This window comes from Paramisgurnus dabryanus, chromosome 22 (genome assembly GCF_030506205.2).
Source record: "Paramisgurnus dabryanus chromosome 22, PD_genome_1.1, whole genome shotgun sequence".
Classification (NCBI taxonomy): Eukaryota; Metazoa; Chordata; class Actinopteri; order Cypriniformes; family Cobitidae; genus Paramisgurnus; species Paramisgurnus dabryanus.
Genome location: NC_133358.1, coordinates 24,712,216 through 24,729,100, shown reverse-complemented (window position 1 = coordinate 24,729,100; position 16,885 = coordinate 24,712,216). Strand labels below are relative to the sequence as shown.

The following is a 16,885-nucleotide window of genomic DNA, read 5'->3' as shown; positions in this document are numbered from 1 at the left end:
TGCCAGTAAATAACATTAATGTAAATCTACGGTAAATTACCGGCAACCCAGCTGCGATTTCTACGGAATTTTTTTACAGTGTAACACTGTGTAGTTTCCATGTAAAAATGACTTACAGCTCCCCCATGTGGTTGAAAAGCGCAACAGTGCCTGTTATCAGACACTCTTCTGCAGGCAGGGGGAGGGGCGGGGCTGTGTTTCCTACCCTCCACCGCCACTTTCAGAGTGTGCTTGTAGCAGCTATGAGGTTGCTCAGGTTGCAGCAACAGTACAATTTGTCCAGTTAAAAGTTGTTCTATCACTTTTTTTAGAGTCATTATTTTAGAGTCATTATTTAAAGGTAAGAAACTACATAGTGTTGCTTTAATATGGTCATTATGTGAGTGAATAACATTGAGAAAATTGAATCGTCAGAATTTAGTTAAAGCAACACTATGTAGTTTTTTTACCTTTAAATAATGTCTCTAAAATTATTTCAGTGATAGAACAACTTTAAACTGGACAAATTGTACTGTTGCTGCAACCTGAGCAGCCTCCTAGCTGCTACAAGCACACTCTGAAAGTGGCGGTGGAGGGTAGGAAACACAGCTCCGCCCCTCCCCCTGCCTGCAGAAGAGTGTCTGATACCAGGCACTGTTGCGCTTTTCAACCACATGGGGGAGCTGTAAGTCATTTTTACATGGAAACTACATAGTGTTGCTTTAAGGCAAGTTAATATGATAAATTATTATAAGTTTACCATTTTGAATCGGAGGAAGGCACTGGTTCTCAAACTTTTCGCCATATGTTGTGTGCATCCTTTTGCGACCTCCCCAAAGAAAAGTAATAAAATGTTTGCAGTTTCAATGATGTTTAGCTCTTTATATCTCTTAAAGATGCCAAAGAATGCATTGAAATAATATAATATATACATAGAAGTTATGCGGCTTTATTAAATGCTAAAATAATCCAGAGATGGTTTTACATGTCCATTTACAACCCTAGGATTTGCGTTCAGAATGAAATGATCTTGAGCTCTACTCTGATTGGCTGTTTCTCAGAGCAGTTCAGTTCAGTAGCTCTCTGTGTGTGTAAACAGACCTTATGTTTAAGCCTGTATCAGATGAAGAACCAATACTTAAAGTGACATCCTAACGCAAACACCAAATCTAACCCTAAACCGAAGCAAAAATGGTTTGAAAATAGGAAAAAGCAGTTGAGTAACCAATACGTGACAATGACACATAAACAGAAATTTGTGATACAATCACAAAAAACCACGGAAATTCGTGACAGTAGAACGAAAAAGAATAAAAAAATACGTGACTGTAGGTAATTTCGTGAGACTGGGTATAATCAATTATTCGGAGATTAGAAATTGATGTTTCTGAGTGGTTAGTTTGTGGGGGGGGGTTCAGTATGGACTTGCAAAACATAACTACGACAATAGTAGAACTTTAGGCTAAATGCTAGCATATAGCATTAACTAGCATATAGGGCTAACAACTTTGTCTTCAACATTGTAACAACATTGTAATTCATTTAAAATGTAATTTAATGTTGGGGCGTACATCACAACTTTAACGTCACAGTCTGTGTTATGTTGAGATTGGCCTGTTTTCAAGCTGTCTTGTGCATGCACGATGTTTACATAAGAAGGATTATTATTAGTATTATTCATCTACGCCTAGGTAAATACAGTTTTCCATTCTACACATTTGTTTGATTTACCATAGTCATTGTGTTGACATCACAGGTAGCTCCATGATTTGTAGTGTACAGCTGTGTGTGTGGTCTGGTCATTCAAGCCAGTGGAAGAGTTGTCGAAATTTGAATAGTCATGACATGTAAAATGAAGAGAGTGCAGAATCATTCCATTTGTGACTATATGAAGTTATGCGATAGCGTCTGCGTCCTCAATCTCTGCTTTTACTCCGATGGGATGTCAATCTGCTCCAGTAACCTGAATTGTAATTACCTGTATGGCTTTTTCTTGCAGCTTTTTGGTATGGTGACACTTTTACTTGCACTGTTCTCTCATTTGATACACAATTAAATGATACTGTAAGTTGACAATGCGAATATCTATCTGGAAATTATGCTAGGTTTCTTAGCACTCATTTCTTAGGTGTTTTTCTATTGTTTTAGCCTGTTGGTGTCAATGTGACGTATTGTATAGGCCTATACGTATATGTATAGGATATATGGAATAACTTTCACAGGTGTCCTGGTAGAGCCAACCACAGTTAGTTCACATTAACTATGGATGTTTCACAAAGTTTGACAACCAGAGAGTCAAAATTTCTTAATTGTAACCATTTAGCCATTTTAAAGGTGCATTGCGTAATTTTAAAAGGATCTCTTGAGAAAAATGCAATGTGATATACATAACTGTTTTATCAGTGGTTTATAAAAACCTTTTAAAATGAATTATATATAGATTAATTATATATATATAACATGGTGGCACGAATTGGCGTTTTCTATATATATATATATATATATATATATATAAAACGCCAATTCGTGCCACCATGTTTCTACAGAAGCCTTAAATGGACCTTTAACTCTTTCACTGCCAGCGTTGTTTTTTTTTAAGTTGCCAGCCAGCGCCAGCGTTTTTCATGATTTTCACCAAAGTTTAATGCCTTCCAGAATATGTTCTTCTTTAAATATATAAACATACAATATACCAAATGAAAGAACAGACCCTCTGCTTTCAAACAAAAAAACCCGTTTCATCCTACCCTCAGTGGTTCTTTTGTAATCAGCTTTTGAATATGGGTAGGTTTCTGCATTTTGAGCAAAAGCAGAGATAATTTCATTTTTGTGATGGACTTTTCATAGAGATCCCATTCAGAGCGATCTTTAAAACAGACACGGACATGCAGCCGCTTGCCATAGGGCAATACTTCCAGGTTTAAAAAGTTGCGGAACATGAGAAGTTGACGTCAGCAAAGATTTCGTTGCATCAGCTCTTCAGTACAGAAACAATACAGCTTTCCATAGGTTGCCATGACAACCGAGGGCCTCAAAAAAGATATACTAACTTTTTGCTAAATCTTTAGGTTTATACTATGCAGACATTGTTTTAGTCGGATGTTATTGTTTTGCCATAGGGCAATACTTCCGGGTTTAAAAAGTTGCGGAAGTTGTCTGGTGGATAATAGCGGTATTGCGGAAAGACGGAAAACTCGTCATTGCCGGGGGAAGCGTTTTCTCTTAATTGACGAGATATCTCGTCAATGGCGGTGAAAGAGTTAATACTAAAAAACCTTTTGTGAAAAGTTTTGTTTTACCTGAAAATTGTTTTTAGGCTATTTAAGCTTGTTTATAATTTCTTGTATTTTCTTTTATGTTTATCATGTTATGGTTTGAAGGATGAACCCAAATGCAGACAGAGATGAAGAACACTTAAGACTTTATTTGTACAATAAACAGAAAACAAAACCCACGAGGGGGCAAAACAACAAACAAGATACTAAATGAACACTAAACTAGACAAGACTGGACTGTGACATTAAACACTAAACGTGACAAAACACTATATAACTCACACTTGACTATGACTAGATTAACTGAGACAGCGTACTCACAGGTATCTGGAAACACAGAAACAATGCACAAGCACAGGACAACAAACACAAGGATCTTAAAAAGAGGACAACTAATGAGGGCAACAGGTGACAGGAATCAAACAATTAGGAGGATGACAAGGGAGCGGGGTAAAAGAGACAAGACACTGGGAACACGTGGTCTAGTAAATCAATACTAAGACCACGTGAACCCACACAAAACATGGGTCTGTCATGATTCTGCCACAAGACTAGATTAAACAAAGGACAAGATGGCAGAACCATGACAGAATCCCCCCCTAAAGGAGCGGCTTCCAGACGCTCCCCAGGGGAACACTAGACACGGGACAAGACAGACTGACAGACAGACAGACAGACACCAAGAAAACATGACAAATAACATCAATGGGAGACAAGAATACAATACAAGAGGGTTGGGGTGACATAATAAAAACAACAAACAAGGGAGGGGGGGCGGAGGCAAAACAGTGTTCACAAAAGGAAGTCCAGGTAGGGTGGAGCTGGGTGGGCAAGGGGTCTTGGGTTCAGGGGTAGTGGAGGGCTTGGGACGAGGAGTCCGGGCAGGCTTGGTGGAGATCTTGGAGGGAACAGGCTTGGATGGGGATGCAGGCTGGGAAAGGGGAACAAAAGGAGGCAAGGCAGGGTTCCAGGGCGTTGTAGGGGCAGACAAGGGAGCAGATGGGGGCGAGCCAGGACTCACAGGGTAGGAGAGAGAGTCAAGGGAGGACATGGAGACAGTTGCAGGGGACCAGGCAGACGAACAGGATGACAGTGCTGGGGAGGAAGCAACAGAAGGAGCTGGAGACACAGGGGGCGCTGCGTCCGGCAGCGGAGACGAGACAGGAACAGAGACAGGGGGCGCTGCGTCCGGCAGCGGAGACGAGACAGGAACAGAGACAGGGGGCGCTGCGTCCGGCAGCGGAGACGAGACAGGGGGCGCTGCGTCCGGCAGCGGAGACGAGACAGGAACAGAGACAGGGGGCGCTGCGTCCGGCAGCGGAGACGAGACAGGGGGCGCTGCGTCCGGCAGCGGAGACGAGACAGGGACCGTGACAGGGGGCGCTGCTTCCGGCAGCGGAGACGAGACAGGGACCGTGGAAGGGGGCTGCGCAGACGGCAGGGGCTGCAGCGACTGTGAGGACAACCCCCTTCTCCTCCTCTTCTTTCTCGGGCGTGGTGCAGAAGCTGTGGCAGGTGAGGTGAGGACAGTGGTGGGAGCAGCAGGCTCCGAAGAGGACCCCTCGGACGGCGACTCCCACGAAACCCTCCTCTCACGCTTACCACAAAGGTCAGGGGGCTGGACAGAGCTGGCAGGAACTGGAGTGGTGATCGCTGGGTCCTCCAGCGCCAGAACTCCCACGGTGAGACCCTCCGGGATGGCAGACAAAGGGATGGGACCAGCGGTTCTGGCTGGCTCCCTCCTAGAATTGATCCCGGGTCCAAACAGGAGAGGATCGTACCAGGTGGGACCCGGTTCAAGTACCACAGAAAAGCTGCGTCCTCTCCTCGCACAGCGCCGGTACGTCCAGTCTGCTGGGTTCTTAACTGGCTTGTGCATTCTGTTATGGTTTGAAGGATGAACCCAAATGCAGACCGAGATGAAGAACACTTAAGACTTTATTTGTACAATAAACAGAAAACAAAACCCATGAGGGGGCAAAACAACATAAACAAGATACTAAATGAACACTAAACTAGACAAGACTGGACTGTGACATTAAACACTAAACTTGACAAAACACTATATAACTCACACTTGACTATGACTAGATTAACTGAGACAGCGTACTCACAGGTATCTGGAAACACAGAAACAATGCACAAGCACAGGACAACAAACACAAGGATCTTAAATAGAGGACAACTAATGAGGGCAACAGGTGACAGGAATCAAACAATAATGAGGAGGATGACAAGGGAGCGGGGTAAAAGAGACAAGACACTGGGAACACGTGGTCTAGTAAATCAATACTAAGACCACGTGAACCCACACAAAACATGGGTCTGTCATGATTCTGCCACAAGACTAGATTAAACAAAGGACAAGATGGCAGAACCATGACATATCATATTATATCATCCATTGTAGACTGTGGATTTTTAAATTATCTGCATTGGCACCTTTAAATTGGTGTTAAGACTGAACAGTACATGAATGACGTACTGTACAGTCATTTTCTGGGCAATTATATTTATAAACTTGAAGTTCAAAGGGATTCTGGGAATTCATCATATCTACCAATCAATCAGCTATTGAGTCCCAGCGAGTCAAGGCCAGAAATGAAATAAATCAGCCGATATGTCAGGGTTGTGTTTTGTGCACCCTTATTTCTTCCTCTTCTGGTTGTTGAAGGTAAAATGGCGTTACTGAATTTGAAGGACATTTCTTGATGCTCTGGGTGGGTGCGTATAATAGGTTTGAATTATATTAATGTTACGATCAGATATAATTCTCTCCACTTTACTGCTGCGCCAATAATCTTTACCATTGAGTTAAACAATCAAAAATTAGCTAATATTTCTCTTTGTTAAACAGATGTTTGATTAACCCACGGCAAGGTCAACACAGAATCGCTGGTGCGTATGAACATTTGTGTGCAAATTAAATGCATTAGCGTTGCTTAAATGTTTAGCAGTGGAGTGATTGGATCAGAGCCAAAATAAGGGCAGCGTAGCTAAAACAATGCAGCATCAGTGTCTTTCTGTCTTATCTTGTGACCAAAAGTTTAGGAACATGAGAAGTTGACGTCAGCAAAGATTTCGTTGCATCAGCTCTTCAATACAGAAACAATACAGCTTTCCATAGGTTGCCATGACAGCCGAGGGCCTCAAAAAAGATATACTAACTTTTTGCTAAATCTTTAGGTTTATACTATGCAGACATTGTTTTAGTCGGATGTTATTGTTTTGTGTGTGTGTGAAGTCCTTTTCACACAGGGATTACGGAAAATCTACAGAAAATGTGTCCGGGATTTCTTTGGGATCGTTTGATGTGTGTTTTCACACACATACCGTAAAAATCCAGTTAAGACGTGACATATTTAAAGTCCTGCACTTGGTAGTTTTTTTTCCACAGCGTCGTAAAGTTTGCTAATTATCCGTGATTTTTCTCTCGAGATACCATGCATGTGCATTTTTGTTTATAACAAGATCATAAGGAGCGCGTGATGGACTTTTCTGTCATGCTGGTGAATGATCTCCGCTTCAGCGTGGATAGTGATGAGCTCCCTGATCTCTGCTTCAGTCCAGTCCAGACATTTCTCGTGGTGAATGTTGATCTGCATTTAAATCCCTGTGTCAAAGAGCTGAACTTGACACGCAATGACACGTGCATCCTCACTACGGCATGCCCCTTATGGCATTATTTCTGCGTCCTGTTCACACACAATGCTTTCCATGTATGTTATGGCAATGTCACTACGTCCTGTTTCCGGGAGCGATCCCAGAACATTTACAGGACATGTTTGCGTTCACACAGAATCCTGTCTGCCAATTTTACAGAATTTTTTTTGGACCAAAGTGCTGTGTGAATGAGGTTAGAGAGAGAGTTGTTTTGGTCTGTTAAGGTGTACGGTACAATTGGGTATTTATGTCACTCTGTAAGCCTCTCAGATTTAACAAAAGACTCCTGACAAAACAAGGACATCTATTTTTTTTTGCTGTCTCAACAGTTTTAAGGGGCTTTGTCTGTTCGCTGTGTGACATTCCCATGTGAATAAACTTTAGAAACAACAAAGTCTGTTAGGACGGTATCTGAATGTTATGACGTCTCTTCATTCAGTATCTTAGCGTTTGTCCTTCACAGGCACACCATTATAACATAAAACATAAAAAAAACATGGAATGCATTTCACAAAAAAAAAAATGCAAATGTGCTGTCATGATATCTTACATTTTCTAGAACCCCAAGGGTCAGTGTTGTTATTATGAACAGTAAATAGATTTTTTTCATATATGTGATCGTACCTTTAAAAAAGCAGCCTTTTTGAATTAAGAGACTTTAGTCTGGATTTCACAGACAGGGTCATAAATATAAGAGCTCAGATGCAAAAGCTGCTAAACGCCACAGATGAGATCATAATACTGACCAATTGCTCTTGGTACCTATGATACGTTTAGGGCAGGGCAAAATAATCTATTTTGCGATTAATCTTTTTTTTTTACCTGGTAGATTCAAAATCGATTTTCAAAGAGCACAATTTTTTTTCGTATTTATTTCAGCAAACATTGAACATAAGATTAACTTTAATGGGGCGACAGTGCCTCAGTGGTTCATGTAGGTTGTCTACAAACCGGAAGGTTGGTGGTTCAATCCCCGGCTCCACCGGACCAAGTGTCGAAGTGTCCTTGAGCAAGACACCTGACCCCAGCTGCTCCCGACGAGCTGGCTGGCGCCTTGCATGGCTGACACCGCCGTCGGTGTATGAATGTGCGCGTGAATGGGTGAATGTGAGGCTAATTGTAAAGCGCTTTGGATGGCCATAGGTCTGTTAAAAAGCGCTATATAAATGCAGTCCATTTAGCATTTAACCATTTTAATTACTAGTCTTCTTCACTAGATTTTTACTCTTTTTTTTGAGGCGAGCATGTCATTCATTCATTCAGTGCTAAAAATGGGGATTTCAGGTGCTTTATCGACATTGATGCCATCTTCACATAAAAGTCAGAGGTATGGAAGCATTTTAGATTTTTGCAAGCAAGATAACGACGATAGTGTTGTGGCTTTAATTTCGTTCCCACTTGTAAACTTCTGACTGTTCTTTTTTATAAATATAGTATTTGTATTAAATCTATATTCATTGATTTGAATCCAGAATCGAGTATAAAAATCATTCCCGAGAACCGAAATCGAACCGAAAATCGAATCGATCCGATAGCTTGTGAATCGAAATCAAATCGATCTGGAACATCTGAATCGATACCCAGTCCTAGATACGTTCATCAAATACTTTAGCTTCAGCTCAGGCCAATCTGAAATAACGCTTTGTTAACAGAATCCATTAAATGGCCAACGGTCCTCAAAAGAGCATGCAAAAAGAATTAGATGAATAACGGTGCGCATACGTCAAGGAGTTTTTTTACCCGGTTAAAGGAAGTTTACTGAGTATAATAAGATGTTTATCGAACTTTTATGCATTTTACCTTTTTTCAGAAAGGACAAAGTTTTGCATGTACTTAGAGGATTTTGCAGTGAAATACATTTTTTTTTTTAATACCAATGAAATGACTAAAGTGAAATTAGAAAAAATAAGGCATTTCAATTACTTACTAATAACATTTCTATTGCCATAAAAATGAAATTACTGAACCTAAACATAACAGCCTGATAAAAATGAGTGTTACAAGAAAATATGTCAGAGGACTTTATGTATATGTATAGATTTGTCAGATATTAAAATATGTATTGTACAGTACACATATACAATTTTTTTTTAAGTTCACATATATGCAACACATAATGTTTACATTTCTGTAAATAATTATGGATGATATCATATGTACATTTATTCATACTTATTTATTCAAACATAGTATAAAGTAAAATTGTAGTTTGATCTGCTTTTGTTATAATGCTATGTGAAACTAATTTTATATTTATGTGTACTCTTCAGGGGGAGCACAGCTGTCGATCAGCCAGCCCGACCAAAAGCTTCTTTAGCCGGGTGCCGTTTAGCCGACCATCTAGCCCCATGTCTGCCCCGCCCCGGACCAGAAACAGCCCTGGATCCCCTAAATCCATCTTCCCCTACCCTTCCAACCACGATGCCTCTCCAAAATGTTCACGTCGCTACAGTTTCACCGGAATGTTCCGTTCCTCTCCCAAGGACTCCACGAATCCCTCAACCTCTCCTGTCAGCATCAAACTCTTCTCTCGCTCCAGGAAAGGTAAGACACCTTGGGTGTATCATCCCCATATACAGTACACTTATAACTTTTAACAGTAATGTTACTGTATCTGCAAAAATGTCCGATGTCACATCTCTTAAAATTTGCATATCAACTCCGCCTTTGCTTAAAAAATAGAAATAGTAAAGAATTAAATGGGATATTCAGAATATACTGTCAATCTATGTATACTGTATAAATATGATAAAAGTATAAGTCAACAGAATGTGCTTTTCACTTTTGTGGGTTGAATCTGCGGCTTTACATAATTTTCACAATGGCATCTGATTTTTATACATTTCAGTGTTAATTGGTTTGGGAACTGTGACAATGTTGTGAAAACTTCGCTGAAATAGAGAAAAAACAAGAAATAGAAAAAATGCAGCCTGTTTATATAAAATGGCCAGGAACTGGGTGAAAAAAATGTCATTAAAAAATATAAGAATGTAAATATATTAAATAAAAAAAGTAAAATATATAAATAAGCACTCTCTAAAAAATACTGGACTATTTTTTAAAAAGGGACAAGCCCAGTCACCGGGTTAAATTAGTCCAGAAAATGTTTATATTTGACACCACAACCCTGCATTTTCGGTTGCAACAGTGCAACATGGGTAATATTGCATTCGTCACTTTTTGACCTAACGTTGGTTGAAAATAACCCAGCATTTTTTAGAGTGCATAGTTTAAAGTTAATTATTAAAAGTAGTTTGTTTTATTATAGGAACAAATCTTATTTCAATGTTTTATGGCTATGGAGTAACTAGTGTTCCTGTAGTTAGTAAACCTCTATGTTAGTAGCGCAAAGGTCATGAGTTTGATTCTCAGATAAGACAAATAATGATCAAATATATAGTTTGAATACACTGTAAGATGCTTTGGTCTGAACTACATTAAAAAACATTATGAAAAAGAAAACTAAAACATTATTTATGTAATCCATAAGCAATAACATTATCCAAATAACAGCATATCCACTTGAACACAATACATCATAAAAATCAAGCTTCAAAATATTTATTGGCATTTTGTGAATTGCTCTGAATGCCATTATCACATTAGATCAGAGTGAGTCAGTGAAACCTTTGACAGGTTTTTTGGATTGGGTTCTGCGTTTATTCATTTGGATAATTGTGCTGTGTGCTGATTTAATGGCGGTGTAGGCGTTACTTAATGCATAAGACCCTGCTAATTAATTCGTCTGTCACATATGTAATCCAAGTGAATCTCATTTAATGTTTAAAAGCTGATGGTGCGAGAACAGCTATAAGGATGTTTTCTAGTTTATGAAAAATACATATGATGAGTTATCAACCCACTAACCCAATGCCTCTAGTTCAGTGGTTCTCAAACTTTTTCAACGTGCGGCCCCCCTTGTGTACGGTGCATTCTTTGGCGGCCCCCGCCAAAGAAAATGTATGACAAATGTGTTTGTAAAATGCAACATTTTAATTAAACAAAACATATTAAATTATACAAAGTATTGCTGTTGGTTAGTATCCTTATTTTTTTGTTTAATTACACAGAATTCATGATAAATGAATGTATTTCATAAAATGTCATAAAACTGGGGCCCCCCTGACACCATCTTGCGGCCCCCCTGGGGGCCCCGGATGCCAGTTTGAGAACCACTGCTCTAGTTAGTGACTCTTGTATTCAAAACTCAATAAATTGAGTGTACTGTACTTAAATATTTTATGAAAGCACTTACATTGAGCCATCCAAATTTGTTTTGACACTTAATCATCATCTCATATGGATTTCTATTTATCAGGGTAGCAGATTTAATGCTGATATATTGTTTACAGTATATAATATGATTTAGTGTTACCAAAGTGCATACAATATCAGATATCCTATGGCAAAATCCTATGTATTATTCCCTTGATATCTGTCATTGTTTTTTGGAACGGACACAGCGGAAACGAACAATCTGCCATTGCAAACACAATTATCTGGCATTTAAATCTTCTGGTTAATAGTTTTGTTTAGTTAGAAAATATATGGAGTGTTATGGAGAAGTAGGGCTGGGTGATACTGACATAAATTCATATCTCTGTAATTTTGTAATAGACTGTGAAATATGGTAAAATATCTTGATATTTTTTACAGAGTTGGTATTTTCTTCAAAGTCAAAGCCTTGTTGTGATCACCTTTAATAAAACAGCCTATAAATACAGATATATTACTAAATTTCAACATACCGTCCAACCCTATGGAGAAGTATGCACTGTAAAAAATGTTGTAGAAATTACAGTATTACTGGGTATTACTGGCAACTAGCTGCCAGTAACTTACTGTAGATTTTACATTTGTGTTATTTACTGCCAACAGTTTGTTCAAAGTTAAATGAACATGAAACATTTTCAGTCTTTATCTTCTACAGTAAGTTATTGGGAACCAGCTGCATAATTACAGCACATTTTTTACAGTTTGTGTTTAAGTGATGTATTTAATCAGTTTACCACCATATTGTTGACAGAAGAGCCGCACAACATACCGAAAAGTATTGTTATCGTGATAACAGTATATATGATATCCGTATCGCAGAGAGTTGCAATAACATTTATTTTACGTGTCTATCATTTGTGTGTTGCATGTTTAGATTTTCTAAATTAGACTAATCAGATAGGGGCCTTAAGTAACTCTTTTGCCGCCAGCGTTTAAAAAAAAAGTTGCCAGCCAGCGCCAGCATTTTTCATGATTGTCACAAATGTTTAATGCCTTCCTGAAAATTTTTTTCTTTAAAAATATATAAATATACAATATATCAAATGGAAGAACAGACTCTCTGCTTCCAAAAAAAAATCATTGTTTCTTTCTACCTTCATTAATTCTCATTTTATCACCTCTCAAATATGGGATATGGGTAGGGAAAACACAAAATTTTGACTTTTGTTAGAGATAAGATACAGAGCGATCCTCAAAACATACACGAACATGCAGCTGCTCGCTCTAGGGCAGGGGTCGGCAACCCAAAATGTTGAAAGAGTCATATTGGACCAAAAAAACAACAAACAATTCTGTCTGGAGCTGCAAAAAATTAAAAGCTTTGTGCTTTAAGTTTAACTTCCATTATAATTTTAATGTATTATGTTTCATTGCATTGATGAAATTATAGAAATACAATAAAGAAATCAGACTTTTGATGTCACTTTTATTTTAGGATTCGAAAAAACAACAAAATGTGCAACGTACACTGCTGTAATTTCAGACCTCCCCATGGAAAGAAAATGCAGTCCTCTTCAATTCCCAATAATACACTACAATACAATCCTCTTCTCTTTCCCCTTATCTGGGCAACAGACAAAGTGCAATAAAACAGCAGCCTTTTGAAAAGTCTTTAAAACATGCATTTAACATGTATTAAAACACCTAAAAACATAAAAGAAGCCTAGTTATGCCCGTGACAAAAATAATACAGTTTAGGTTCGATTTCTGTGCATTGTCCTCTTCTCTTTAGTTTTCTGCAAATGCCAAGTAAGTCTGTGCAAAGGTAAAATGCAGCAACATCATCCTCTTCTCTTTTGACACGCACAATACAATGTTTTTCCTCTTACAGAAATTATATATTATAACAAAAAATATATTTTTCCATTTTCATATTTTTGAAAAAGCTCCAGGGAGCCCCCCCAGGGCGATACTTCTGGGTTTTATAAGTTGCGGAAGAGCGGTATTGTGGAAAGCTGTAAATACTCGTCATTGGCAGGGAAGCGTTTTCTCTTAATTGAGGAGATAACTTGTCAATGGCGGCAAAAGTGTTAATACCCGCCAAGTAGGTCTTATACTGTTATACTGTTGACTAGACCGCGGGCGCTAACGTGAACCTAGCGGCTCAAAGCAGACAGCGGAAAAAATATGGCAGGAGTACACTGTAAAAAAAATCCGTAGAAATTTCAATGTTATTGCAGCTGGGTTGCCGGTAATTTACCGTAGATTTACATTTATGTTATTTACTGGCAAGAGCTTTTTCAAAGTTAAATAAATTTTAAATATTAACAAGTCTTTATCTTTACAGAATAAAACTATACAATAACAGCCTCATGCAAAGCATTCTGGGAATCAGAAATCATCATCAACCTTTTTCTGTTTTTTGCTTCAGATTTTGTTTCCCAGAATGTTTGGCTTGATGCTGTTTTTTTAGTTTTACTCTGTAAAGACAAAGACTTGTAAATGTTTAATGTTCATTTAACTTTGAACAAACTCTTGCCAGTAAATAACATAAATGTAAATCTACGGTAAATTACCGGCAACCCAGCTGCAATTTCTACGGATTTTTTTTACAGTGTAGAGACGAGCGAGGAAAACTACAGTGACAAACTTGTGCCTAAAAAGAACGTACGTCTGAAATAGTTTTTGCCTGAATTTGATTTAATTACATCAGAAGAATATGTATTACTTGTTTATTGTAGCATGATAATTATTTTATATAATATATTATTTTTTTAGAAGTAGCTAATAACATTTTCTCTAGGGAAACAATATATGGCAAGAAATATCGTAAGCGCAACATGCAACAGTAGAATCGCATATTGCATGTTTTCTCAATACCGTGCAGCCCTAGTTGTCTTGCCAGGGTATAAAATAAATATCAGAGTCAAAGCAGTCAAAATATTTGAATGCGAATGCAGTCCAGGACACACATTTACACAAATGCATGCACATTTCCTTGTGAAAATTGACTTTGTTGTGACTCCTCAGGCTTTGGGAGACACAGATGTTGATGCTTTGTGAAGTTAATCAAAAAGCAAGGGATTATTTAAATCTGTTCTTTAAATCATCGAGACAGGAGGTAACATTTTAAATGACTGTAATTGACAGTAAAAGCAGATCAAAAATGTTTTGCTGTTATCTTTGTTTAGTCTCCCTAACAAAAATGTCCTTTGTTTCCACTCAGTGAAAGCATAATCAATAATTATAAAATGAAAGACCTGTCTTGGAAATGTAAGAGATTGAAGTGGCCTGTAATGAGATTTGAGTGTTTGGTTACATTTAGGAGGAGTGTTTAGGTGGAAGTCTGGGCTGTTGGCTGTCTCTGTGTGGTATCTCTGTAAAGTGGTAGGTAGCAGATAGGAGGTTATGGATCTGTGCCATCAGTGATGTCCCAGACAGATCTGTTGCATTTAAAACTTTACATTCACTACATAGAGCCAGCTTCTGAAACGTGAATGTAAAAAGTATGCTACTGGAGTTACAATGTATATTTGAATACAAACAGGTATAGGAAATGATGCAAGAAGGCAGAAAGATATTGGAGCATGGGTCAGTTAAAGAAAAAACAGAATACAACACTTTTTAATGAATTTTATAAATGGAATATACATTATGATATATAACTTGTTTTTTTATTTAGATATACGTGACCTTGCTTTTGAAAACCCAAATCAAGTTTTCTGCATAAAATCATAAGGAACATTCTGTAAAAATATAACCTTGATATCTTTAACATTGACAGAGTAAGGACATCAAATCATTGGCTATGTTTACATGCACAAAATGTTATCAATCCGACTGAATTTAATCCGATTGAAGGTTTACGACAATACAGTTTAGATGCACCCTAAACATTGCAATCTGATTAAATGTTGGTTTACATGTACATTCCATATAATCCGAACTGAATGTCTGCGCAAGCGCACAGCCAGGGTTGCCAGATTACCATAAACCATCCAAATGGACATTCAAAACTAGCTCAAAAGCATCCCAATGACTATTTACAGCCCAAATACCAATAACTATTTAACGAAATCCCTTCATCTTTAACCTGCAGAAAAAAACAACTGATACTTTAAACAATAACCCAAATCTAATCTCGAAAAAAGTAAAGGACTTGGCAACAGCACACTGCGCACAGCATCTCTCATCGAGTTCACACTCTATCTCTGGATAAAAGTCAAAGCTGAGTTGGAGAAAGTTGTTTTTAAGAAGTTTTCAGATAAAGTTTATGAAAACACAATTTTTGAAAGGCGCAATTCTATTTTAGTGCTTTATGTATAGCCTAATGTTTTGAAAGTATGCATGAACGCTGCAGAACATAGCGCGTGACCCCATTACCTTAATGCATGTTTCTGTGACGTGAATGATGTGATATTGTAAATATAAGACGTGAACTTGAGTGCAAATATTCTGCGTATGTGCACAATGTATGTTTGCACCTGATTGAAAAAACACTACAATTCATGCGTTAACATGCGTACACCACCCCTTCAATACGATCCAAATTAGCATCCAATCGACCTCAATCATATTGATTAAGGTGTTTACATGAAGGCTTTTCAATACGATTGAGCCATCAATACGATTACAAACGGATTATTTGGTTACATGTAAACGTACCTAATGTGAAATCAATGATTGAAATCCAACTTTGATGCTCCAAATCTCATCATTAGATTATGAAACTTTAGCCTGGATTTCATAGTCCCGGGCAAAGATTAATCGCGATTAATCGCATACAAAATAAAAGTGCATTTTGCCTACTGTATATATATCCATTTTTATTGTTAATATAGAATATATAAAAATATACACACATGTAAATGTTTTTTTTAAATACATAGATGAATCTGTGTGTATTTATATATACATAATAATTACACACAGAACACACCTTGATGTTATGCAAAAATCACTTTTATTTTGTATGCGATTAATTATAAAACCAGTCTGATGTCTCATAATTTAATTTTAAGATTAGGAGCATCAAAGTAGTCATATGGTCTATATTAATTATATTTAATATATCAGTAATAAAGATATCAAGGATATATTTTTACAAAATGTTCTATTATGTAAATAATTTGATGTAGAAAAAAAATAAAAAATAAAAATAAAATGAATTTGGCTGGGATTTCACAGACTGCGTCACATGTATGCATTATTATTAAATGACCACTAATGATCTTTGGCCAAGTGATCTCAGACTAACAAAAGTTAATTTATGAATGTAAAAAAATGAATGTGTACATAGTATTTATGAAAAGTGTATCTTTTCAATTTGTGGGGGCGAGTAGGTGAACCACAGCTTCAATTTAGACAGTGAGAAAAATTCTTTATACACACACTTACATAACTACAATGCTTCACCAATAAGCCATTAGTTTCTCTAGCTGGCAGACTCTCAGTCATCTGAAAACCACAATATTGATTTATCATTCAGTACGGAGGTGGATTAAAGCTGCATGTCCCTGTGATCTGTGATCTCAAGAAAACAGCCAGGGAGACTTAAAAGGGACAGTTCACTCAATAATGTCACCATTTCTTTATTTAGCTGAACCCAAAAGAAGACATTTTGCTAAGTGATGGTAAGCACAGATGGTACCCACTGACCTCCATATGTTTTAATATAGAAGTCAATTATCATCAGTTGCCACCCAGCCCTACCTGTTATGTAGTTCTCTCTCTCTCTCTCTCTCTCTCTCTCT

The 16,885-nt window shown here is 37.7% G+C and overlaps 1 protein-coding gene across 3 annotated transcripts in view; it reads left to right on the top strand.

Annotated features, from left to right (window-relative positions):
* prkag2a (protein kinase, AMP-activated, gamma 2 non-catalytic subunit a) overlaps positions 1 to 16,885 on the top strand; it is a 70,088-nt gene that overhangs the window by 8,128 nt on the left and 45,075 nt on the right. For all 3 annotated transcript variants that reach the window (XR_010529163.2, XM_065258473.2, XM_065258476.2), the window contains exon 3: positions 9,188 to 9,461. Coding sequence is in view for 2 of the 3 variants with exons in the window: in XM_065258473.2 (XP_065114545.1) it covers positions 9,188 to 9,461 (274 nt within the window). In the remaining variant the exon portion in view is untranslated. The remainder of the gene's footprint in view (positions 1 to 9,187; positions 9,462 to 16,885) is intronic.